The 27,614-nt window shown below is 34.7% G+C and overlaps 1 protein-coding gene and 1 pseudogene across 6 annotated transcripts in view; both read right to left on the bottom strand.

The window, feature by feature from the left end:
- The window catches only part of RALGAPA1 (Ral GTPase activating protein catalytic subunit alpha 1), a 247,265-nt gene that overhangs the window by 11,548 nt on the left and 208,103 nt on the right, over positions 1–27,614 (bottom strand). For all 6 annotated transcript variants that reach the window (XR_009220006.1, XM_058540714.1, XM_058540717.1 and 3 more), the window contains 2 exons: positions 19,262–19,420; positions 17,417–17,544 (listed from right to left, as the gene is read on the bottom strand). Coding sequence is in view for 5 of the 6 variants with exons in the window: in XM_058540714.1 (XP_058396697.1) it covers positions 17,417–17,544; positions 19,262–19,420 (287 nt within the window). In the remaining variant the exon portion in view is untranslated. The remainder of the gene's footprint in view (positions 1–17,416; positions 17,545–19,261; positions 19,421–27,614) is intronic.
- On the bottom strand, positions 9,553–17,399 carry LOC131405594 (magnesium transporter NIPA2-like; annotated as a pseudogene).

Below are 27,614 nucleotides of genomic sequence, written 5' to 3'. Positions count from 1 at the left end.
TGAAGAGGCAAGAGGTAGAAAAATGAGCTTGTTAGCACATTAGAAGTGAAGTATCTTGGTGGGCCCTAGAAATTCCCAGTGGTGTGTTAACTTATCACTCTATGCATGCTGGCACTGATAGTCTCCCAATTGATCACTCTCTTTTCGCACCAAAGGTGCTGCCAGGAAGCAAAGGCTGGAGGCCCACAGGAGAACAGTCTGCTATCAAAACAAGCTGTTTTTAAAAGTCTGCTTGAATGGGTAAAATGCTTCATGAAAAGTAGGGTGGAGACACCTACCCGCTTTTAAAATGCTCTACTTTCAGAGGGCCTATAAACGAAATATTTTACTTTATCTTATTATATTTAGAGTTTACACAAAAATTAGGCAGAAAGAAAGCAAATGTTAATATTTATAAAGTAGGGAGGATATTTCCAATGTACTAAAATTTATTAAAGCAAGAAATGAATATCCGAATAAATTACATTTGGGGCTGTAATTCTATTTCACTATAAAACAAGGAGATTTATAAGACTCTGAAGAAACTCTAACATAAAGCTATACAAACTAAAATTATCCAGATATAATGTGTTCATTTTGTATAAAAACACATGATATATTTAACAAAATTATTAAAAAAATCTTCATTAGTGAAAATGATGCTTTCTAAAACAATTTTTAAAAGTGCAAATCTAGGTGGCAAAGTGAAGGAAAAGAATCATTAATGGCTGAATTTAAATGAAAAATTTAAATTCATCACAAATTAGGCAGGCTAATATCTGAAGTTTCCTTTTTGGAGAGTTAGCTTCAGAAAACACTGTTAGTTTAGTAAATAATTATAGTCTACGGTAACTCACCTTCTAAATGCTAAATATTCTTTATAATTTTCCAAATTTGATGTAGCCAAATAAATAAACAAATCAAAACCAACCAACCCAATCTACAGTACTTACATCTTTTCTCCTTTTAACTTCGGAAAACATATATTAAGGAGATATAATGAACTCTAAGTACTTAAATCACAGTGCTGAGTCCACAAACAAGGTACTTTTGTGATTGAGATGATGATAAAGTTCCAAACAGTGCTGTTAGCATCTGCAATGGTCACCATAATCCAAGGCAGTTAATTCCTATATCTCCTTATAATAGGTTAGGCACTTATTCCTTAAAAGGCAGCTCTCTAGGGAAGGGTTATTAGTACCTATAAATTGAGTGGCATACACGAACTTGATGGCTAGCAACAACAGGCTAGCTGAAGCTATATTCCTACTGTGAGTGCGTGTTATCATTGGCATTGAAATAAAAAAAAGTGAAATGGGTGAGATGACAAAAAGGTAATGCTAAACTAACAAATTCAGAACAAAATTTAAAGTACAAGTCTAAGTTGAATTAAGAAGGCTTTTGTTGTAAATTTAAAACAACCCAAGCCAAAACTAGCTAATAAAAAGCCATCTGATGAAGGAGACTTTTAGCTGGTAGGAATCTTTAATACAGAACCAGCCAATCAAAAGAAATAACACACAGGTGCTGCAATCACAGCACTATAATTATCCACTAATCCTCCTTCTTTCTACTTTCTGCAAAAGCAGAAAAGGGGGGAAGGACTATTACTAGTCTAAAAATAAAAAAGGGAACTAAACGTTTTCTACAGTATAAATAGTTTAAACCTGATCTGTACTTCATTAATATTAAGTTAATATTATTATTCATTTTAAGTAACTACTTTTGATTTTAAACCTATATAGGAAACTATTATTGCCCTCTGTCACTGTGTCCAGACCAGCTGTCAAGAAACGGGTTTGATTTCAGCTGGTCCTGGAAAGAGACGTGTGAATCCTCAGTGCTGCAGTTTATCTGTATGTTAAATGGGGATACCACCACCTGCTCCTACTTATGTCACAGGGATGTTTAAGAATAAGGAAATAAATATCGACTAACCCAAAAGTCCCCTACATCTGTGCTGAAAATAGTTTGTTTTGACCTTTGGCTCAAGTCTTGTAAACAGCAAGTGCTGACTCCACGAGAATTCTCAATGTCAGTTTAAGAAATATACCTGTATTCACGTGCAAGAGCTCTTTGATAATATTTCTTGTTCGTGGTATGTACAGAGGGACTTTTGACCTATTCTGATGAGAGGAAACTCTGATTTCTCATGAGAAATAGACACAATATGAAGAAAAGATACTGCATAAGGTTAGTTAGTACCACGTTTTTCAATTTTTACTAATGTATAGGGAAGCTAGATAAAAGGTAGATTTGGTTTTAAAGAAGCAACAACCCTTCATTCTCCATAATATTAATATAATGTAATTTTGAACTGCTTTTATGGTGAGAAAAGGCAAAACTTTCAGTTTTGTGATCACTAATTCCATGGCATGCCCAGTAGGTTGTATAAACCTTTAGCTCATGTTTAATTTGTGACTAGTCGCAAAGAAATGGAAATGTGTGTGTGTGTATGTATGTGTGTGTATATGTGTGCATGTGTATGTGTGCATATATGTAGGCTGTACACAGCAAGAATGAATAGAAAGTATAATTTTTCACAAAAAGGAGCTATGAAAAATATAATTGTAAGCAGACATCAAAGACATATCACTGCTTAATTTCCTCTTAAATTTAGGTCTAATGTTTTCTTTTCTAAACAAGAGGAGAAAAAACTACTGGCTCCTTTTTAAGTAAAGGTAAAGTATGAAGTGTGTATATCTGTGCTCAGGGATTTAAGGCCCATCCTGAAATTCCCCATTTAGTAAACACTTGCCTACACTCATATATTTCTGTGGCTTCTTTGCAGTTTTAGCACTTAGGAATTTCATCTCCCTTCTCTGTATAGAAGATTCCAAGAACAGTAGTTGTAGGAAAAGGAAGAGTACTGCCTACTTACGTAAAATTTTTGAAGAGTACTATTACAATATTCACAAAGTTTGTAAGACGGTTGGTAGGTGGAAATTGGCTGTGGTGGGAGTTTTCACATCATAGAACTCCACGAATGCCACAACTCGGGGCCTCCCCCTGCTCTGGAGATCCAGTTGTGAAACACCAAGTATGCCTCTTTCCTCATGCTTGTTCTCCTAATCAACTAGAGAGGAGACTAATGTCACCGGGCAGAGGCCATGTCTTTTCAGCTTTACATCGCCAGCACCTAACACAAGGCCTAGTAGTACTCAACGACTGTTTATAAATTATAGAAGGAATAAACAAAGTTGGTTTGATAGTTGATTAGGAGATTGTTATGCAGACAGCCCCCTTCCTCTAATCCCAATTAGGCTCCCCAGAGGCAAACCTCTCTGGGGCAAATATAGTTGGGACTTTCCTAGGATTGGATTTTAGGGAGTTTGAATCTTACTTGTGAGAAAGAGTTTGGTTCCACCCCTACCCTTGATCTTGCTGACTTCTGGAAGAAGATAAAGTGAATAAAGTATGGTATATACAAATATAAGATGTAACATTACAAGAAAATTGAAAATAAATTCTCAAAAAATTATAATAATTGCCTAAAGAAGAAATTCTATAAATGTTTAAAGTAGTTACCACTCATTACAACTTAGCATTGGAAAAAAACATTTTGTCCTATTGGTTGTGACAATTTAATTTAAAGACAGTAAAAAAATTTTCATAAATTCTACAATAGTAGGAGACAAACGAATTTAGTTAAACTAATTCTTTTCATTTAAGAGGCCATCCTCAGAGAAGAAACTTTGAGAAAATCTCTATAGATAAATTTCAAAACCATTTTAGACAGATTTCCAAAACTGCTCTCTATGCCACAAGAATAGAGGTAAAAATACCCTTGAAATATAATGCTTGGAAATTTAAATATTTAGGTTTTTAAAAAGGCCATCTTGAGATGGTTTATCCCAAGGCATCATTTATTGAGAATATTTTAGGACAGCTGGAACTAGAGGAAGGATACAACAATGATCTACTGATATTACTTTCAGGAAACCTAGCAAAATGTTTATTCAGCAAGAAGCCTTGCTTTGATGGAGAACACAAATAGAGATTTGCTCGGAAAACAAAGCTGCTGATTGGTAGAGCTGGGACTAGAACCTTGGTCATTTAACAGTCCAGTGCTCTTTCTACACCCAATCTCAATGATCTAGGTTTTGTACGGAGGAAAAAAATGTGTAAGAGGCATTTTAACTGGCTCAGGATGGCCAACACAATGAATGTTGCCTTAAATTCTAAGACTGACAATTTTTGAAAAATGTTTGTTTATGTACTAGGATATCATATATAGTATAGTCATGCATTGCTTAATAATGGGGATATGTTCTGAGAAACGCGTTAGGCAATTTCATTGTTGTGCAAACATCAGAGTGTACTTACACGAATCTATATGGTACAGACTACTATACACCTAGGCTATATGGTACTAATCTTATGGGACCACTGTCACATATATGGTCCGTCATTGACTGAACGTCATTTGCAGCGCATGACTGTACAGTAAAAATCCTTGGCATGCTCTAAAATAAAAATGAGAAAATAAGTCACATCTGGCTTTTTAGTTGTAAAAGGCCATGAAATATCTTCAAACATTCTGAGCCAATATCATTATACAGGGTCTTGAAAAAATAATGAAAAATAAGAATTTTATTGATATAGGATGTGAGTAGATATATTTTCCAAGTACATCTCAAGGATCTCATAGCTATTATTATCAGTAGTAAAGTGGCATATTTTCCTGAAATACATAGGGTAATTAAATATCTCATGGACTAACAGGCACCACTCATTTATAAGATGGAAGTAAACTATATTGCTGACCTTATAAAGCAAGATCTGATAAATTAATACTCCATTTCTTTCCTACAGTAGCTAATTTCTTCAAGAAACATGCAGTCTAGTTCATATGCAATAAAAATAAAATCCCTCTAAATAAGTAGTATAACTATTAATACCATACTACTTATTGGTATTAATATTGTTTATTTGTACTATGTTAACAGAAATTCTTCTGAAAATCTGCAACAGGTTATGTCAAACTATTGTGTATGATTTTTATGATGCCTTATATTAACGAAATTCTTTAGTATCTGATACTAGCTACACCATGAAAGAAGACCTGTGATTTGTCAGAGTAGACAAAGCTGGGCTTTAATCCATCCTTTTAACCATACTGCCAAGTCTATATTGTTTTCACTGCGTCTCAATTAGGAGACAGGCAGGACACCTGGTACTTCTTTAGCTAAGTCCCATGGGCTGCCAGATGACTCAAAATCCATAACAGGTGCTAAGACAGTGTGAGGATAGTCCTATTATTGAAAGCTGGAGTTGAATAAAATTTGGACCATATGTAATTGCTCATAAATCAGTCAATTACTAAATGAAAACATTAAATAAAAAGTTGATAAGCCCAATTCTACCAAAGTTCATGCAAATACATTTAAAAAGATTAACCTTAAATAAATAGGATTAAAAATTTAAACCTACCTAAAGGTTCTGAAAATCCTTCCTGATTTAATATTCCAATAATCACTGGTGGTTTCTAAAAAGCACTAACATGATTATTAAATATGTATATCTACTCCACTTTCATGAAAGTTATATAAAGCAAAACATCTAAAAGAAAACTAAGTTATCTGAATTTCAAATTTAATGAAATTAACATTTTGGACTCTCATTCTTGATAAGATCTACTTGAAAGTATTATCATTAAGTAATAATGAGACTTGCATAGTCAACAGAGAACTGCTTCAGAATCACTAGTATTAAAGTAAGAATTTAAAAAACATTGGGGGAAGACTGGAAACAATCACTTGGTGTTATTCCTTTCGAGAATAAAAATTTCAGTACATTAAAGTCGACGAAATGAGTGTATGTGTTTGAACTAAATACTAAACTTGAGCTCTGTCAGAAGATTGCAAAAAGGAAAAAAATAACTAAGTGAAATTTTACAGTGTACAATTACTTAAGTGTTATCTGTACCTAAATGTGCACTAACTTAATTAAGATTTTGTTTAAATGCTGTAATTATCAGAAGTACAAAAAAAGGTGATTTATTATCATGGTAAGTAGTTACAAAGTACAGAAAACTGTCATTTAAGACAGTGTCACAGAATCTATGATAAACAATATATTGGCTTAAACTAATGCACTATATGCCCCCAGGGAATGATAGGCTTAGAGACTGGACTTCAACATCAAAATCTACCCATTAATCTTGACTTAAATATAATCTATTCTGCAGTAAAAGGAAGAACGGGCATTCAATGAATTATTGTTTTTGAAATATTGCACGGGTGCCCATTTACTAAAATCATTTAAGGGGATATGAGGAGATGGAACACTAGTGAATTTCAGAGACTGTTACTAATTCTACAGAACATGCATTTGATTTTCCCCAATTTAACAAGAGCATCCCATTTAAAAAAATTTAGATTAAAAAAGTTTCCTTAAAATATCTTCCTAATCCTTTGAAAAGACGTGTTGCATAAATTACAATATTGCATTTAGTTAACTTAAGTTCACCTGGAAAAAAAATCATCTGTGGAACTATACTAGGGGGTCAGGATCCTGGGGGCTGAAATAAGCTTTATTTTTTTTAAGATTGTAGATCATTGTTGCTTTGCATCAGAACCACGAACTGCTTGATTAAACTGACAAGAAAATGGAAGGGCCAAGAGAAGTGTTTATATAAATATCACAGCATACGATGCTTCATAAAAAAGGAAACAACACTCACATTTTTAAAGATATCCAAAATAGAATTCAATGAGAGACAGATAACCATGAGTGACTGAAATAGTTATCAGCTACTCATTTAAATGACAAATCCAATATTCAACCTTAAGATTTGCTGACTAGTTTATTTTTAGTGGATTATTTTAGCACTTGCAATTGTTATACATAAAATTAATTTACATTTCTATATTAACATGGCTTATATGTATTCAGATGATATTTGGGAATTCTAAAGAGCACAGTGTAAAGAAAATTAAGCCAAATTTGTCTTTAACCATATGTGATATATGAATGGAGTGGTTTTAATCCACTTTCCCTTATTTTAAATTTTTATAAAGATTTAAAAAATACATTATTTTCACCAAAACATAAAGCAAAACTGACTTTTGCTCTGCTATAATCTGGTGGGCTAAAAACTGATAATGGCATGTTAACAAGGAATTACTACAGGTGGTTGCTTAAATACATTTATTTGCTTTCTTTTTGATAGCAGGTATGTGCTAAATAAAAGTCAACACTCCTATCAAGATAGTAAGTAGAAACATGAGTTCTACAACCACTATTTTTGCTTCTTCTCTTTTCTGAACAGCAATTAGTAAAGCAACCCCTTCCCCGCCTCCCTAGTGCTGTCAAGCTGTTCAGAGCAGTTTGCAACTCAACAATGGTACCATTGTGAATGCTCTCTGGGCTTCCTTCCCACAGAGAGTTAAATGGGCAGTTCCTGCTGCCCATGATTGGTGTCCAGTGAAATAATACTCAAGAGCCAGGTTTTATCAGCTTCACGCCAAAGAAGTGAAGCCAGGGAACCCAAGCCTTCATATCATACTGGACCATATGCCAACCCTGATGGCCCCAAAGGTTTATCACTAAGAATCAGGATCCATCATGTCCCTTGTGAAATTTCACTTCACATACCTTATGTGAAATGCAAAGCTTCACTAAAACCGAACCTTCTTTACAATTGGCATGAACAGATGGACGGTAACAGTGGTTTGGCAAGCAAAAGTTAAGATTTAAATAGGCTGTATTCTAGTGTTTGAGAGGAAAAGCAGTTAGAAGAAAATGGGGAGATTTGTAACCCATAGTTTAATTTTAATTCCATTACTGAGTTATTAAAAATTCAATAGCAAAAGCCCTTATGTTTAGTAAAAAGAAAAGAATGGATTAAAAGCACTGCAATTCCTCTGTCAAACAAGGTTCAAGACTAATTTCAGGTTTACATCCTTCATTCTTTGCTCTCTGAAATCCCCAAATAGCATCTGAATCTACTACTGTTTTCATATTTAAACAAAGACTAGAATGAAACTTGCGTATTATGTAGTAGGTGTGGTGAATAATAAAGTGAACATACCAGTGCACCCTCAAGCACTAATATCAACAACATAAGGGTTTAATAGAGAAAAAAAGAAATCCCTGTTCTAGCACAGGTGAGAAGTTAATAAAGATGGAAGTGGAGAAACTTCAAGTTTTGTTGTTTTTAAGGAACAGCTTGCTCATCACCTGACAGAGTTCTCTGTCTTCCTTCTGGGCACTATGATATGACTCAATCGTCTAGATTGGCATATGTGCACCATACCGTCACACTGGATTTGACAAAACAGATATGACGGTGGTAGTGCTTTCTTTTCCTTTGCTATTTTTGCTGTGAAGCCAATGTACTATCAGAATAGGATAAAAATACTTCATTTATCAGTAATGTGTAAAAGCACAATAATGTATAAAAGTACTTTACAGGAAAAGTGTAAAGAAGGATTGTTATGCAAGAATGAAGAGTCTATCATGAAACTTAAGAATTAGGAAAATCTCAAATGTTCTTTTTTAAATGGCAAATATGTGTAAATATTATCAAACATTTAGAGATGTTCTTAGTCTCACTGAGAAAAATAACACTAGTTATTACTGTTATTAGCCTGGCAATTACTGCATAACTAATTATTATAAAAAATACAGACTTTATTTAAACAGAAACCTAATTAACTTATTTTGGAAAGGCTTTACTAGAAAAGGAAAATAATACATTCAAGCTGTGTTCTGCTATTCAACAGGTAAAAATTATATAAACGTAAAAGGAACTGTCACCTTAGACACTGGTTGCTATATTATTGGCAGTAACATTGGAAAACCAAGTTTATGTTGGTTTCCTTTCTGCTTGACTACATATGCTGGTTTTGACCTATTTCTTGACCCGTATCTACTACTACTATTCCCTTTGCTTTACACCACCCAGTAGAGTGCGGAACTCCTTGCATTTCCTGACCACATCACACTTTTATCCCTCCGTGCCCATTTCCTACCCCTGAGGAGGTCTTCCCTGGCATTGACTGCCTAGTAAAGTCCCAAATGTCTTTGAAGTAATGAGCAGAACATGCTTCCTCAGTAAAGCGATTCCTAATTTCCTCCTCCCCACTATCCTCTCCCACTTTAATAAAATTAATCATCTTTACCACCTTTACCATCACTATTGCTGGACTCTTCAGAGTGCACTTCAATCATTCATTCATTCTCTCACAGGGCTCTCACTCTCTCCTGCACCAGACTGTAAGCTCCTTGAAAGCAGTGATTGTCTTTCTATCCCTAACTTTTGTCTCAGTGCCTCCCGTATGGTAGGTATAGTAGGTAGTCAATAAATATTTGGTGAATAAATGAAAGATCCAAAATTGCTTAGCTATCTTTTTTTTGGGTGAAGAAATACAGCCTTTTAAAGAATAGTTAGATTTGTCATTAGTGCATTAAGTTCTTAGTAGAGAATAAAAATTGAAAATATCTCTAAAATTAATACAATGATAATAGACGTCGGTCATGTACTAAGTCATTTTTGTGAGCTCCCATAAACTCAGGAAAAGTAATTATTATTAGTCCATATTAGTAAAACCTTAAAAAAGATCATCTCTAGAGAACATTAAAAAACAACGCTATTTTCAGACATATTAGTTCAACTCCACAGAATAAACTTCCTTTATTATTATCAAACATTTATTACATATCAGAGAGATTTATATTTACTGCTCTTATATCTTTTTGAAAGGACACAGGCAGATTTGCTAGACCAAAACTAATATCTTTAAAGGTATGCAATAAAATAGTCCCAAAATGATTGTAAGGAAGCCTCTCAAAATACCAACAACATCATCAATAGGCATATATTGCCATTCCTTGAAAAGAATAGCTGAACAAATTAAAACTGATGTAGTAAAGAATATATTAGTCACGATAGAAGTGTTACACATTTCCAGGGCCCCTGTTTAAATAATTACTCTTGTGCATAAACAACTATAAGGTTTGGCAACAAAATCCAGGCCAATGGGATGTTTAATCACAAGCTTTTTAGCAAAAAATTCTATAGCAATGCCCATGTCTTTAACACAGGAGACTTAAATGCTCCCATTAAAGAGCAAATTTTTAGGCAAAGAAGAATGTTTATCTGCTCTTGGAGAGGTCCTACTATGATGATTGAAATCAAAAGCACAAGGGCTGCTAGCATTTCAAAGGCCACAAAACCTGGATCACTTAGTTGGTGAGACATTTTATTTAAAGAATTATCTTTTCTTCTTTTGAAGCATAAATGACCATAATCATAGATCTTAGAGTATTCAACAAATAACCAATTTGTCCATGAAGTTTAAGACTTTCATTTAGAAAGTATGTAGAACAAACGGCACACCTAAGATATTGATGGAATCGCTCATGTAGATGATGCAAAGGTTCAAGAAGTAAAATTGAAGATCTCAGCCTGTGCAGACTCCCATGGCTGCCCCCTACTGCTCTCCTGTGGCTACCACCTTCCTTGCCATTCAGCAGAAAGTGTGAGCCTTCAGGGCTACAGCCATGTGCTGCCTCCTTCCTGGGGGGAGGGGACGGGGGAAACAGGATGACCCAAACTGTCCTCTCCCCAAGACGACATCTGTCACTGTCACCAAGTCACAAGTGTCTTAGCTCACTTTTCTCCTTAACTTTTCTCCTTTCCAACCCCCTTAGAAGTGGAGGAAAAAACCCTCACTAATTATTGATCTTTGAAAATTATCTTCATTAAACTATAATGCCCTCTAATAAAAAATATAATGATTAATAAGTAGGGCCAGCCCTGGTGGCCTAGTGGTTAAGTTTGGCGTGCTCTGCTTCAGCGGCCCAGGTTCGGTTTCTGGGTGTGGACCTGTATCACCTGTCAGTGGCCATGCTGTGGTGGTGGCTCACATACAAAAAGAGGGAGGTTGGCAACAGATGTTAGCTCAGGGCACATCTTCCTCAGCAAAACAAAACAAAACAAAACAAAACAAAACAAAAACTGATTAGTAAGTCACAATACTTTGTGTGTGCTATTACGGCTTGTCCATGTACCAGGGAGAATTCCTACTGCTCCTAGTTTTCCTTTTCTTACCTATCCAGCACGCTCTTACAGTTGTAGCTGGACTAATAGAAACCATAAATTATAACAACAAAAAAAACAAGTGAACTTATTATTAAAAGTACATTGGCAAAAGAACAGAAATTTTTTGTTAAAGAGAAGTGAATAGTTAAGAATCCATCCATCCATGAATCCATCTACCCTGTACTATTACAACAAATTAGTAGCCACCTATCACTGTGCTAGAAGTTAGTGAAACCAGGATACATAAGACTTATTAACATATGCACACACAGTAAGTCCTTTAACAAAAAATGTTACGAGGCAGTGTGTTGCTTAGTGAAGGACAGTTTTCTTTACAAAGTTATTTTATTTGGGTCATGCAGAATGAATATATTAGGTGAAAAAGAGTAGAGAAAGGCATTCTTGGGGCAAAGACATGGGCCTAAAAGAGAAGAAGGGCATTCAGAGATGATAAATATGGTTTAGCTGGACACGTATAGGGTGTCCTGGGTGTCCGTGTGGTGGGAGATGAGAGTGAGGATGGGGGGCGGAGCTGGGGAGAAGTACAGATGTGCTTGACAAAACTATGGTGAGAATTGTGAGCTTGGGAGGGTAAGCTAACAAGAACTGCTTGCAGGTAGTCAAAGAATTTAGACAAGAATTTCAATAAACAGTCAAGAGCCATCATAAGTCTTCTAGTATACTTAGATTTGTGTTTGGAAGAATTATTTCCAGTGTTAATGTACGGATAATGATAATGATAACATCATCAACTACCGGGTAGCTACCATTTTCTGCGCTCTTGCTACATGACAGACAGACTGCTTAGTGCTTCACGTGGATAATCTCATTTAATCCTTACTACAATCCTGAGTTTGGTACTCTTTTTACAGATTAAAAAAAATTAGACACAAAGACAGTGACAGACTTAATAAGTGGTTCTGGACTCTGAAGCCCATGCTGATTTCCCAACAAACAGCTTCCATATATTTTAATATAATTAATTTATAAACTAAGGACAGTCCATAATTGTATTATCTTCTGAGGAAACGATCTATAAAAAGATAGTAGATACATAAAATTATGTAGTTTCTCAATAAACTCTCTTTCTTCTAACATGAAATGGCAACAATATTGACGGGCATCCCTAAGAGGTTTTATAATATTCTATCATAATGAATGGCAAACTGCATTAGTGGAGCCAATCAATGACATTTCATTTCGTTTTGGCTTTCATACTTTTGCAACAGGTTCTCAACATTTGAGTAGTAGAACTGCAGGGATAACAAACTGTGACTAAGTGAAGAATGACCATTGACTTCTGGTAATTTGTCTGATAAAGTTAAACAGAAACCCAATTCTGGCATTTAAGAAAAAGTCAACTCTAAACAGATTAGAAGAAATCAAATAATACTGGTTTGGTATGAAAGAATATTAAACCTAGGAAGAAAGTGTTTTTTAAAGTGTTTAATTTTATAACATCCCCCATTCCATGTATTGTATTTCATATCTATGGATATGAAATATCGATATCTACATATAGATATCTATATTTTTATCCATAACCCTACTATGATACATTTTATCTTGTGCTATAATTATAATGTGAATATTATTCTCTCCCCTATTAAATTATAAGCTTATTGAAGATAAGATTACCATCTGATTTGTCTTCATATCTCTCTCAAAATCTTTACTACTACCATGTAAGTGATCAATAAATATTTTTGATAGGAGAAAAACAGTACAGTTCTATTTCTTGACCTAGTGGTGGTTAAACTGTAATTATTCAGCATGTAGTACATTTAGGATTTATGTACTTTTCTCAAATTATATTTTGTAGTAAGAAAGGTTAAAAAGAAAAACGTAAGAAAAACAGGACATGTGAGATGGTTAATTTTATGTCAACTTGGCAAGGCCATGGTACCTAGTCGTTGGCCAAACACCAGTCTAGATGTTGCTGTGAAGGTATTTTTAAGATGTTATTACTGTTTAAATCAGGAGACTTTGAGTAAAGTAGATTACCCTCCATAATGTGAGTGGGCCTCATCAAATTAGTTGAAGGCCTTAGGAGAAAATATTTAAGTCCCCAAGGAAGGAAGGAATTCTATCTCCAGATACCTTCTGACTTAGACTGCATCACCCACTCTACCTAGGAACTCCTGCAGATTTCAGACTTGCCACTCCCCACAATCGTGTAAGCCAATTCCTTAAAATCAATCTTTCTCTCTTTATATATGCATATATACACACACATCCTCTTGATTATGTTTCTCTGAGAACCATAATACATGATTATATATGATAACTTCTGAAAATTTCTATTTATAGTAAATCTTACATTAAAAAATAAAAAGAAACAGTACATACATGATAACATCATATTTAACATCTGTACATATTCAAAACATCTCTAGGATCAAACCAAATAATTGTTTTAAAATTTTTATTTAAGGAATAGAGTCATGATAACTAAGATCATGAAACTAGTACTTTGGAATTATTATTCTCACTGCAAAAAAACACAAAAACCCTCAACACACACACACACACAGAAACACACACTCTTTCAAAAAGTAACTAATAAATGATGTCTAAGATAAACCTGAAATACCCCCAAGATCCAACGGTTACTCAGGGTCTGCCTACTCTTCCTCCCCAGTGTTGCATTTCAGTTCTAACTGCATGATCAAACCAACAAATTGAGCTCGAGACAAAAAAAAAGTACCTAGCTGACAACGTCAGAGGTTGCAAGAAAAGGCGTTTTTCAAGTACAAGTAATGCAAGAAATGACAAGTGAAGTGAAGGAGAGGTTTCAAAGCTTGAAAGACAGTCATCAATACTGACAGATTACTGTAATTCTGGCTGCCAGCATGATCGATTTGGGCAGCATATGACAATCAATATTGTCCTCATTTAGTGAACAACATTAGAATCATAGTTACAGAAGATGTTCCTAGGATAAAATTTAAACTGTATTTAATGATCATAAATAGCACAATTTATCCTGTGGAATCTTAGTGGGTACTTTTATTGGGCATAAAATAACTGACACAGCAGTACAATTATCCAAATATAATTGAGTTTATTATATATTCTTTTTTTTTTTTTTTGTGAGGAAGATCAGCCCTGAGCTAACATCTGTCGCCAATCCTCCTCTTTTTCCTGAGGAAGACTGGCCCTGGGTTAACATCTGTGCCCATCTTCCTCCACTTCATGTGGGACACTGCCACAGCATGGCTTGACACGCGGTGTGTCGGTGTGTGCTTGGGATCTGAACCCGCGAACCCTGGGCCACCACAGTGGACCGCGAGCACTTAATAGCTACGCCACCGGGCTGCCCCCTATTATATATTCTTTACCCCTTCACTTCTCTTATGAGGACTGAAGTAGTAACTCTGGTGGTTTCCGAAGCTTACTTCTATCTCAATTTCTGTTAAGTTTTATGGATCTGTTTTAGAAAGTATGATTTTTTGCCTTAATGGGAACTTATCTGGATTTGTCAAAACCATACATTTTTAAATTTAATATATTTCTGAAATATGTATTTGTTATTTAAAAGACATTTATATTTCAGTATCTTAAAATAAAGACATATAGTTGTAATATATAAACTTTCATTTAAAAATCAAGTATTCCACCTTTATGAAGTCATTTTCCTCAACATTTAAAATTAATATAGAACTTTGTGAAGGATGACTATATGTTCTTCAAATTAGCAAAGGCTAGGAGTATCTCTACTATATACTTAAATAATCTGGGAAAATAGTTTCCATATAGCTTCTAAATTCAAGCTTCCCAGTCAAGAAAAATTTGTTTGATCTGTCTGGTTTAACGTTTTTACTCTGAATGTTCCAGAAGTAGCTTTGCTAATAGAAATTGCTCATATTTTCTGTGTAAATAAAGTATTCATGTTTACTGTTTTCATCTGAAATTCTCTCTCTCCATCTTAGAATATTCTCAAATGTGGTATCTATTAATGTCTCAGGCAAGATTAACTGTTAAGAACTTCACGAAGCAGGCCTGAAAATCCAATCCAATCAATTAACCTACCAACCAACCAAACATAAAAACCCAATTAGGCAATTCCTTGGTGTTGGGTAGAGTTGTTTTATACTGACTTTAATCTTTACACATAACAGAATCATTGCACAAAACAATGTACCTTATTTCATTTACAAAGCACATCCAAATTCATCATCTCAATCTTCACAACAATTCCGAGATGGGTATTAGCATCTTTTTAACAGATGAAGAAAGTGAGGTTTAGAGATTCTTGACTTGACCAAGATCACAAGGCAGACCTTGAGTTAAAATCAATGTTTTCTAACTGTAAATCCAGCTATCATACCTCTAGTGTAACATGTAAGTCTGAAATAGTTCTCAAGAATATGAACTTCAGGTGCAGGAAAAAGAAATTAAGCCATATCCCCAACACTTTTAATCTTGCATTTTTAACTACATACTTGGTAAGGTGTGCATCTTAAACGTTCTTTGTACTTTGTTGTTATGTTGTTTGGGCCAGAAATAGTTTGTGTTAGCTCAACAAATTGAGTTCCTGTTTTATGACATAAGAGGAAAACAGAGTTTTGTATTACAATCTAATCTCTCTCTCACCACTTTCCCAAAAGATTTAAGGCATTCTTTCAACGGTGTCTTAAATAAAATGGTGGAGGACACTACCCTCAGGATGAACATCAGGATCACACGACTGTAAAGAAGCAAAGGTCAGAAAGAAGGCAACCTCAGTGGATCTGACATGTGGATGAGATTAGTCTATGGGTAATAATCTGTATATTCCTTGTAAGATTAGCTACCTTTCTAGAGATATTCAGGAAATAATAAACCGAATCCTTACTTTTCACAACAACGATCACTTCAAATCTGAGTTTTCAACTTAAAGTAAGTGAAGATATAACTGCCACAAATAAGAAATGCTATATAAATGTCATTAAGCTTAATCTATATAACATGGCATGATCCAACTATAATTCCATTTCACAGGGTCAGAATACATGAGAAATTACATAGGAATCAGATTGCTTAAGTCAATTTTCATCAAAAGAAAAAAATGTATGTGGCAGACTTAGGATAAATCCACTTCATGTGGAATAGAACATAGGAGATATATATATATATTTATTTATGTATGTATGTATGTATGTATGTACGTACGTATGTATGTATGTGAGGAAGATCAGCCCTGAGCTAACATCCGTGCTAACCCTCCTCTTTTTGCTGAGGAAGACCGGCTCTGAGCTAACATCTATTGCCAATCCTCCTCCTTTTTTTTTGTCCCCCAAAGCCCCAGTAGATAGTTGTATGTCATAGTTGCACATCCTTCTAGTTGCTGTATGTGGGACGCGGCCTCAGCATGGCCAGACAAGCGGTGCGTTGGTGCGCGCCCAGGATCCAAACCCGAGCCGCCAGTAGCAGAGTGCGCGCACTTAACCGCTAAGCCATGGGGCCGGCCCGAACATAGAATATTTTAAAAAGCCTTCCCTGTAAAGCTTAACATCTACAATTTATTATGTAAAAGAAAAATACTTGAAATATTTTTAATTATATAGAAAAAGTATATGGAAACCCAAATCCATTTTAGAAAGGACTATCAGAAACAATTTAAAATTTAAAACTATGTGCACATTGTGTCCCAGGCACTGTTCTAAGAGCTTTATACATAGTGACTCATTCAGTTCTCACAACACCATGAGCTAGATGTTATTATCATTCTCACTTTATAAATACGGAAATTGAGGCTCAGAGAGGTTAAATAACTTGCCCAAGGCTACCCAGCTAAGGAAGTCGTGGCCAGCATTTGAGTCCAGGCAATATGGCTCCAGAAGCCATGTTCTTAAACACTCCATGTTCTCTCATACTTCCATGTCTCTGTTTATGTTGTCCCTCTGCTTGGAATGCTCTTCTTAATCTCACCCACCCGATTAACTCTTATGCATCCTTCAAGATTGGTTCAATCCTCACATTTCTCAGAAGTATTTCTTGACAGCACCACCCCTTCCAGCAGAGTGAGAGGCCCCTTGCTATTATATTCCAGAACACTCTGTGCATAACTCTATTACAGCACATATACCGAAAACAGTAGATTTCCTCAACTAGATTGAATACTCTGCAATGACTGTGTTGGTTATCCCTGCACATCCAGAGTAGCAGAGTGCCTAGCACATAATGGGGTTCTAATTAATTGACCAAAAGAATATAAGTACTGATTAAAAGTGTATAAAAGAAAATACGTGCTTCAAATATCGTAACTGCTCAAACACTGAGGAGGAACTCCATCATCTATACATCAATACATAGAAACTCAAAGGTCTTAACAACACATAACAAATATTTACCTTGGAAAGTAGACAGATATTAGAGCAGAAACCATACTGCTAAAAAGGATACAAATTTTGATAGAGTGGAATCAGCGATTTCAGAGCACGGCTGGCATTTATAGCTGTTGCTCGAACCATTATGGGTAGGACCTTTCCATTCACAATAGCACCATCAAAAAGTGGACCAAAGAAGGGAACCTGATTGAGAAATTGGAAACTAATTTTATACTCAAATTGGAGAAAGGCTGTAAATAAGAACAATCAAGACACTGCTTGCATACAAAAGTGTTTCTGCTTCTTCAGTTCTTCCTTCAGTAGTAATACTTTTTAAACTCAATTCTTTTCCACTATAGGTCATTCACACTACGACAGTAAACGAACAAAAAATGCCAAATGTCTACAGGGTTTCCATTCAAAAGAACCATGTTCTTCATGTAACTGACTAAATAATTTATACTCCTTGCCAATTTTCAGATTTTTGTAACCTCAATTGTACACGAAAATCCAACACTAGAAATAAATTCCTTTTCCTCCATTGAGTAAACACAGCAAAGACATACATTCTTACAGGCAGCAAGTTAGTTTTTCATTATTTTTGTGTGAAACCAGCTTTACTACATAACCTAAAACACTTTTATTACATGGTTTATTAGGGAAAAAACTACGTTTTAAAAATTATCATTTTTATCAGATGACTGACAGTTTCAACAGTTATTCTATTTGAATATGGTTGGTACAAATGGCAGCTAAAGGCAAGGACATGAGCTGTGGATAATACAGTACACATCTTAGGCTTTGTGGCCACATATTGTCTCTGCTGTATTTTCTTCTGTGATTTTTTTTTTTTTTTTTGGTGAGGAAGATTCGCCCTGATCTAACATCTGTTGCCAATCTTCCTCTTTCTTTGCTTGGGGAAGAGTCGCCCTGAGCTAACATCTGTGCCAATCTTTCTCTATTTTGTATGTGGGTCACCGCCTCAGCACAGCTGATGAGTGGTGTAGGTCCACCCCGGGGATCTGAACCTGCGAACCTGGGCCGCTGAAGCAGAGCACGCCGAACTTAATCTCTATGCCACAGGGCCGGACCCTCTTTTGTGATTTTTTAAAGAAGAAAAATCCATTAAAAATGTAAAAAACATTCTTAGCTTGCAGGCTGTACAAAAATAGGAAGTGAGCTATAGTTTGCTGACCTCTGGTTTAGAAGAACCCCAAAAAGACCTGGCCATAAGCTTAAATTCACATATGGGAAACTTATTCCAAATCAAGAAATTTGGAAGATTCACGATCAACTGTCAAAAAGTAGGTTTTCTATAAACCAAAAGTATTCAATTTAAAAAAAAGTAAGAAAGACACCAAAATACTACCAAACTTTTATTATTTTGAAAGAAAATACTTCTGCAAGCATGTTTCAACCCTATGGTATAAGCCATCCAAATACAACTACTTGGCTTTTTTCTTTGCAGAATTTTCATTTATTAAGTGACATGACTAAATAATCATGCAATCTTAATACGATGCATCAACTAAAAATATAGGAATCTATACATTTCTATAGGAAATATACTATTCCTATAGTTCCTGTTCTAAAGGGAATGATTACTTTTTACTGTATCTTGTAGGAAACTGCAATTATCCTCTTAATAAAAGGTAAGTCCTTTTGTGAGCTTAGGATAAAGGAACTTCTACTCTGGCACTACGTAGCCTTTTCCCATTTCAACAGTTTCTTGCTATTTTTCCTGTTTTAGCTCCTTCTGAACTAGACTTAGACAACTCACATAACTACCAGAGTCTGTGTCTCATTCCTCGCATTTTCACCACTTGATGTCTAGTCTAACTCTTCTGAAAGAAGGAAAGAAGCTCACAACCTATATAGAAGTCAAAATATATTATTAAAATGTAAGATAAGGAGTTCTTACCTCTGGTTTCTTCATTATCTGGATACTGAACATGTGATTTTTCATTGGATATATTACAATAAGGACATCGCCAAATTCTGTAGGAATAATTCCTCTTCTGTAGTCTCTAGTATGCTCTGACCAAACAATGTGTACTTCATCATTTCCTAAATGTCTCAACTGGAAAACCAAGAAAACAGTACACAGTGCTTTAGAAAAGCCCTGTGAGTACAGTCATACAGCCACTGACAAGATACTATAAAAAGATTAAAAGGTAAAGAAATAAAAAACCATATTTTAAAAATTTCATTTGATCATTTTTCACAACACACAAAATACAAACACTCAAAGACATTAGGAGACACTATTTGAGAGACCCAATAATTTTCAACTGTCTATAGTCAATGTGAAACAGAGAACTTAGATAAAAAAGATTTACAAAACACAGCCCAAATACTCTTCTTTTTTTTTTTTTTTTGTTTGTGAGGAGGACTGGCTCTGAGCTAACATCTGTTGCCAATTTTTCTCTTTTTGCTGAGGAAGATTGTCCCTGAGCTAGCATCTGCGCCAATCTTCCTCTAATTTGTATGTGGGACGCCACCACAGCATGGATTGATGAGTGGTGCATAGGTCCACACCTGGGATCCGAACCTGCAAACCCTGGGTCGCTGACACAGAGCAGGCGAACTTAACCTCTACGCCACCAGGCTGGCCCCCCAAATACTCTTCTTAACTAGCAACTGTACCAATTCTCCACTATCAAACCTTTTAAAAGATTGTTTTTAAGAAGTGACTGATTTAAGATTCTTTTTTCCTGACAACTCTCTGGAAGTGCTAATCAGCAGTGAAGTAGCCTGAAGGAGACAACAGGAAGAGAAGTAAAAGAAACAGACATTTCATAAATTGGGTCATCACCTACTGAGTAAGAGAAAGTTGATTATATTTGGTTTAACAAATTTATTTCCAGGGTTTTTTTGCCTATGAAATTCTTAGAATTTAAATATTTAAATTTAAAAAGAATTTAAATATTTGTGGTGCTTACAAAGGTATTTCTGGCAATCAGAGAATTAACATTATGATGATTAAAATTATGAAAAAGCAAAGCGTCCAAAAGTTAGATTTCTAATAAGTTATTAGAAAAATGAACTTAATACCCAGTAGTCTTGAATTTTCTTTACAGAGATTCTTGCATAAACATGTATTTCAATATAAAATTTGGTTATCTTAGTACATTTATTGATTCTGCCACTGCAAATATTTGTGTTCACTTTTGGTGCATATCTCACGTAGGCTTTTCAATTACTTTCAGATAACCGGACACATTGTAGGTGGGAAAGTTTGGAAGAGAAAACTAGGATTAGTGTCATCAATATTATTAGTATGAGCTAACATACAGACGATTTCTATTTTTGAAATGTGCAATTTAAACAAGAAAAGAGTTAAGTCCAATTAATGAAAGGCTCTCTTCTGTTACCCTTTAACCCTGAAGTTCTCAGTCTGGGTTCAAGGCATTTGCGAATATTTGAAAATTATTTGTAAAATTTTATTTGTGTATTTTTCTGAGGAGAGAGTCTATCAAACAGAAAAAAATACAAAAAAAACCCACCCCAAATACAAATACAAAAAAAAGCCAAGAACCAGTGTTCTAATGGTTCTTACAGTCCCCAACATCAATCCATCTAGAAAATCCTAATCACTATGAATGTCATTAAGTATATGAGAATACAAGGTAAATCCCTGAACTTTGAAATTTGTATTCCTAAGCAAGAAATGCCGCCTTAGACACCTTGACGGATTATAAGGTGGAGGCAGCTATTACTCTAAAGATAGTGCCCACCTAAATCCATAGACCAGAATCTATTATTTTAGAAATATAGTATAAAGATCTTTATCTTCTTTTAAAGAAGACTATTTTTAGGTTTCAGTGGATTAAATAATTCCTTTTTCCTTTTTGGAAACCATAAATGTGCTTATTGCTCTAAATACATGATGGTAGGCCTCAAACATTAAAATATTATTTAAGTTTTAATTTTCATTATTTATACCACACACACACACACCTTGAACGATATAAATGTAGGACATGGGCTTTGTGACATTTTTAAAAACCAAAAAAGATTACACAACTCAGAAAAGCCATGGCTCTATAATTTCATTTTTTAATCAAAATACTTTAAAAATATCCTTCCTATACAGCCATCCCCATGTGTCAGCTTCTCTAATAGGTTTATGTTAACTGAATACAAAAGAAATGTGAAATAAATTTAACCAGGAGGGATGATCCAATCTAATTTTGATACATTAATGTCATATGCTGTACATGTTACAATAGCAGCCAGATCTAATACTAAGCTCCAGGCTATACTGAGATTTCCAAATGGCAGATTGTTCTAAGTGATATCAAGTATAATTGAAGTAATAAACGATAGTAAAAGCTGAGCACACTGTCAGGAAGAATTTAAGTATTTACTTTTTAAAATTAAATGAGTTAGGTTAGGAAAGACAAGACAACTGAAATAATGCAGGTCTCAATTTACAGAAAATTCCTTTTATTTATCTGCTACATTAACCCTTGAACTCTTGCCAAAGCTATCTATAATTTCTAGTGCCCACTTATCTAAAGAAAAGAGAGAAAAGAGCAACTGTAGTTGCATCTTATAACCAAAGCTTGTCTTCAAATATCTACCGCAGAGTATTAAAGGTCAGTTATAGAAGTTTAATGGAAAAGAACAATACAATTTTATCAAGACGTTGTAATGAAGATACTTGTAGAACCAGGTGTATAACAAAATCACTCTAAACATGTTCAAGCATTTTAAGGGAAAGGCTTCAAGAACATCCTGTATCATTTATATTCAAATGCTAACAAAGTAACTGTTTTATGCTGTCGTGATGAGGCATGTTTCTATATCTTTTTTAAAATCTGCTATATAATAATTAAACTCAAATTGAGAAATTGTTAATCATTGCTATGTATCTTCGTAATTTTTGAAAGATTACTGAAAAAATGAATTTTGAGTGGTTAACAGTTAATAGAAATTTCAAAAGTGTCTTTGACATATTTGACATCAATACTTTATATACTATTTTATATTTATTTTATTTATTCCTTCTCTCTCATGTTCTTACAAGATTGTGTCCTATGTATACTCAGCTGGCTTTTCCATACTCTGAAAACTCTAAAAGGAGTTCCTACCTACATGTTTTTGTACTCAGATGCCAATCCCTTCTGAAATAGAGTACAAGACTTCTGTACACGGGATAGGTCTGTTAAAATGAATGGCAATCAGATTCCTCTTCCAAATTCACTTCAACTGCTGCTACAGTCATTTCAGGATTCAAGGTCTATAACATAAGCTGCAGATTATCCTCATCAATTTATGAAGATAAAACAGTTAAATGAAATTCAACATGTGTAAAATTGAAGTCCTCAATGTATTATAGAGTATTAGCACTAGAAGAGACCTTAAAGCTCTAATTTCCCACCCAATACAGGAACTCCCACTGCAATATCCCTGACAAGTAATCCTGCCTCTGCTCAAATACTTCTAAGGTTGAGAAGCTTACAAATTCACAAATCAGCCCACTCATTTTTAAAGAGCTACAATCATTAGAATGTTCTTTATACTAAGCTAAAATCTGCTTTCCTGAAGCTGGTTCTCCCAAAATTAGCCTTACCAAATAAATCCAATCTATATTCTATATATTATCTTTTCAGATATTTGAAGATTGGTCTAACATATATCTCAACTTCTCTTTTCCAGGTTAAAAGTGTCCTTAGCTCCACTTCTTATAGTTTACAAACCTATTCATAATCCTGGATTTTTACCTCAGTTTATTGATGTTTCTATTAAAGTGTGGTGTCTGGAATAGAATACAATATCAATATATGTTCTGACTAATACAACCAGCCCACAATGGGACTACTACTTCCTTTGTTCTGTTCACCAAATTATTTTCGGCCTTTTTACAATGTTGCTTTGTTACAATGTTGGCTCAAATGCAAGTTGCAGTCAATTGTAGTGAGTTGTAGTACAACTGGACTGCTAGAACTAAAGAGAAGATTTCATATGCTTATTAAATTTTACCTTGCCAGGTTCAGTTTACCTTTAAGCCTATCAAGGTCTTTTGTTAGCCTGATTCTGCTATTCAATGTATTGGCTCTCTCTTTCCCAGATTTGAGTTATCCTTAAATTCAAATTCTTGTGTCTTCATTTAGATTTTGGATAAAAATGTCGAATGGGACAGTTCGATTAAGAGCCTTATAGCAAGTCATTACAGATGTTCCTCCCGGTTAAAAAAATATCCAACATTTATTAAACGCTTACTATTCTAAGTGCTTTGTGATAATTTATTTAATTTTCACAACAATGCTACAAGGTAAGTATAATTATTATTACCCCTATTTTTACAGGTGAGAAATTGACACTCAAAAAGATAAAGTAACTTGCCGAATGTCACATAACTAGTAAATGGCAGAGCCAGAACTGAAACCCAGGCAGGCTAGTTCCATAAACCATACTTTAACCACCTCCCTATATTGCCTCTCATTAAATTTATGTCTCTAGATATGATTATACAACCAGTCATGAATATACTTACTGAACTATGTTATTAAGACCACATTTCTTCAACTTGTCCACAGCAAACGACTTAGTTAAACACTTTATACTGTCTAACGGCCTTCTCTGATCTAGTAATCCTATTAAAACAAATTAAGTTACTTCCACGTGATTTGTTATGGTGAACTGATGGTGGCTCCTAGTGATCACTACTTCATTACCTAAATGCTCACATGCCATCTGTTTAATAATCTTGTTTTGCCAGGCATTGACATGGAGGCTCATGAATGTTAGTAATTATTGTAGGTGGTGGCCTGTTCCATGTCCTTTTATAAAAATCAGATGTTTGCCTATCTCATTTTCCATGATTATCAGCAGAGACACCAGAGTCAATTCTAGATTTCCTCAGTGCCACAAAATACCATTCATCTGGAGCTGGAGACTAGGATTCATGTAAAGTGACTATATCATCTCTTTCACAAAATCAGCTTACCCTCTGACTTCCCCATTTCTGTCAAAAGCACCTGACAACTAATTATAATTACTTGGGGCGAAAACCTGAGTCTTGAATTACTCTATTTTCGTTACTGTACCTCTAACAAGCTCTTCTTTTTTTTTTTGAAGTATTATACTCCCTTTTTGTACTTTCCTTTGTATTCCCCCTACTGTTGCCCTAGGTCAGATGCTAGTCATCCTACACACCTGGACTAGTCCATGAGTTCTTAAAAGGCCTTCTCTCCTCCTTCCTATCCACCTTCTTTCACACATTAGCAAATATTGAGAGCTGACTAAACGCACTGTTCTAGCTATTGCAGATACAATGGTGAGGAAAAACAGACATAGTCTCTGCTCTCACAAAGCTTCAAGTTCAGCAGAGAAGAGAGAGTAAAATAACTAAGCAATAAATGAATAACTAACAATATAGATCATGCTCTAAATATATGTCTCTGAATGCAAATAACAAAGAAAACTGATCTATAATGGCACCTGAAGAATGCACAGAAGTTAATTAGGTGAGGCCATCACTTCAGGAAACAGTGGGATACATGTAGAAATTGAAACTGAGTAATACTCACCGCCCACGCCCTCATTCCTTCCCCCAACTTCCAGAGACTCATATGTAGCAAAACATACACTATCACATACTCTTCAATCATGTGCAAAAACATACTTTCATACACGTTCTTATAGTCACAAATATTTTCATACATTCACTTGCTGTCTGGATCATTCATTTTTGGTAATTAAGAAAAGCTTCTTGAAGCAACAGGCACAGCTTGTATACAATACCTTAGCACACTAGGCATTCAATATATACTGTTGACTGTTAAAAAGATAATATCACAGTGCTTACCTTGGCAAATTTTTTTTCTATCACTACATAGTACACAGCATAAAAATAGAATTATCTGCAATGATGGCATTTATTTAAATATGCCACTTTGAAGGTGATAAGTGCTATAAAGAAAATAAAACAGGGTAATGTGACAGTGTTTCTGGGTGGAGGGAGCTTCTTTAGCTAGGATGGTCTGGAAGGGTGTCTCTGAGGAACTGCCACGTGAGTCTGAAAACAAACAATGAGAATGAGAAAGCCTGAAGATGTGGAGAAAGAGCATTTCAAAGGGAAAGAACAGTAAGTACATAGTCCCTGACATGGACTGAGCTTGACATGTCGGCAGGTTAGAATGACAGCCAGTGAGGCCAGGTTGTGGTAAATGAAAAAGAAAGCAACAGGAGATGAGATCAGAGAGGGAGGCAGGCAGGTAGCCAAATCATACAGGCCACTGAAGGCCATATTGAGGAATTAGTTTTATTCTACATGCAATGAGAAGCCACTGCTATACCATCCAAATTAAACCATTCACAGTGGTGAGATAAATTTACTCTGAACCATTTATATTTCCTGGTTTGTCTATCCTCTGTTCTTGTCATCAGGAGTATATTTATAGAAATTGGGGTTAAGGGTAGAATCTATGATATTAAAATGGAATTATTTTATGGAAGGTTGCTATATTTGGGGCTGAAACCATGAGTATAATTCCATAGCATTTATTAACTATTATATTAACTACACTTTTACTAAAATAATAAAAAATTTTTTATTATTCCTTAAATTTGTTTTTGAACTCATTTTCCAGACTATATTTAGCATATAGTTTTTTGGAAAGTAAAGTCTATTTTAATTTTATTTCTAGAAAAAATAAAGAAAAATAGATTTAAAATTAAAATCAGACCAAGTAGGTCTATAAAGCTTATTTATTTGCGAAACTATTGTGACCAAATTTCAAAACAGAAAATGAACTGTTGTCCATTCCACTAACAGTATTTCAGAGGAGACCAACTTAAATCAAGTGCTTCTTTCTCCTCTTTTGGGGGGTCCAGTAAATGAAAGATAGAGAGTCCAACTAAGTATGTTACAATTATCTCAACTTGATCTTCATCAAACTCCTGAAAGGATGATTCAGCTACCTATGAAGCAGAGTATCAGCAAGTGGCTAGAACAAGGAGACAGAGGAAATAAGACAAGCTCCTGCAAACACTTTATACCAATGCTTGCAGCACTTTTGATTTTTAGGGGTGAATAAACTCAGTTAAGTGGAAATTATTTTTAACCATTTTCCATCAATCTTCCTCAGGTAGAGAAAATTTACAGAACACATGGCTTGGACTGGGGTTATATCAGGATTTTCAATATGGTAGTATATTTCTGAGAGAGACTACTTTGTTAGACTGAATGTTTGGTTAATTTGTTCAAAAAGTATAATCTACGTTGTAAAAATTCTGCTGATACTGTCTTGAGCCTTGAAAAAGCTTCTCTTCATAAGAAGTGAAATACTACACTTAAAACAGGTTGAAGAACATTTATCTCTCATTCTGAGAAAATAAAATGCTTAAAAATAATTTATAAAATCATCACATGATATTCTAAACAAAAAGTGAGAACTAAAATCAGTTTCTCTAAAATAGATATAAATGATTTTCTCCTATCAAGTTTAAAACAAAGAACCAGAGTCATAAATAATTCTAGCTTGCCAGAGGCATGGCTATTTCTTTATACTGACTGTCGACTATATAATTTAATTATAGGTATTAAACTCCATGCTGAGGTCAAGGAGCCTTACTTCCTCCAATATTACACTTCAACCAGTGCTCATTAATGTGTCTACTGAATGGATTAACACACCTAAAGATATATGTACAAAGGAAAGGGGGACAACCTAATGATATCCAATTGTTCATCTGTAATAGGACACATGTTCTAGGCCTCAACTTATTACCACTAATGTGGAATTTATTAAATTCAGGAGAAAAAATACCAATACAGAAAGTGATTTTTTATTAAGGAGAACTGGTATAAGACAACTGGTTTTTAAGATTAAGTTTAAACATTTAACCTTTTATTAAAAAGAAACTGATACTGTAACAGAGCTAAAATATAAGCCTGTTACTTAGCAAAAGCTTACATACTAGGACTCTGAAGACAGATTACAGACAAGAGTCACACAGAATAGGGAAAAGGAAAACTCAGTATACAGAGAAATAATGTTATGTTTTTTTGATTGCTATGAAAAGAAGGTTTAGAATAGCTATACTGAATTATGAGGGCAGGTAAATATTTCCTTTCTACTGAATTACATGAAATGTTGGTTCAATTTACTCCCAACTTTGATAGATGAGATTTTCCTTAAACTGATTTAAATCACTGCTCGAGAAAATAAGAGAACTATACCTCGCCAAATGACACTGCTTTATTACAGACTGTCTACAATGTTGACGGGTTTCACCTTTATATGGCAGGTACTATACACGGC

This window comes from Diceros bicornis, chromosome 5 (genome assembly GCF_020826845.1).
Source record: "Diceros bicornis minor isolate mBicDic1 chromosome 5, mDicBic1.mat.cur, whole genome shotgun sequence".
Classification (NCBI taxonomy): domain Eukaryota; kingdom Metazoa; phylum Chordata; class Mammalia; order Perissodactyla; family Rhinocerotidae; genus Diceros; species Diceros bicornis.
The sequence above is the reverse complement of the archived record's forward strand: the minus strand, read 5'-3'. Positions and strand labels throughout refer to the sequence as shown.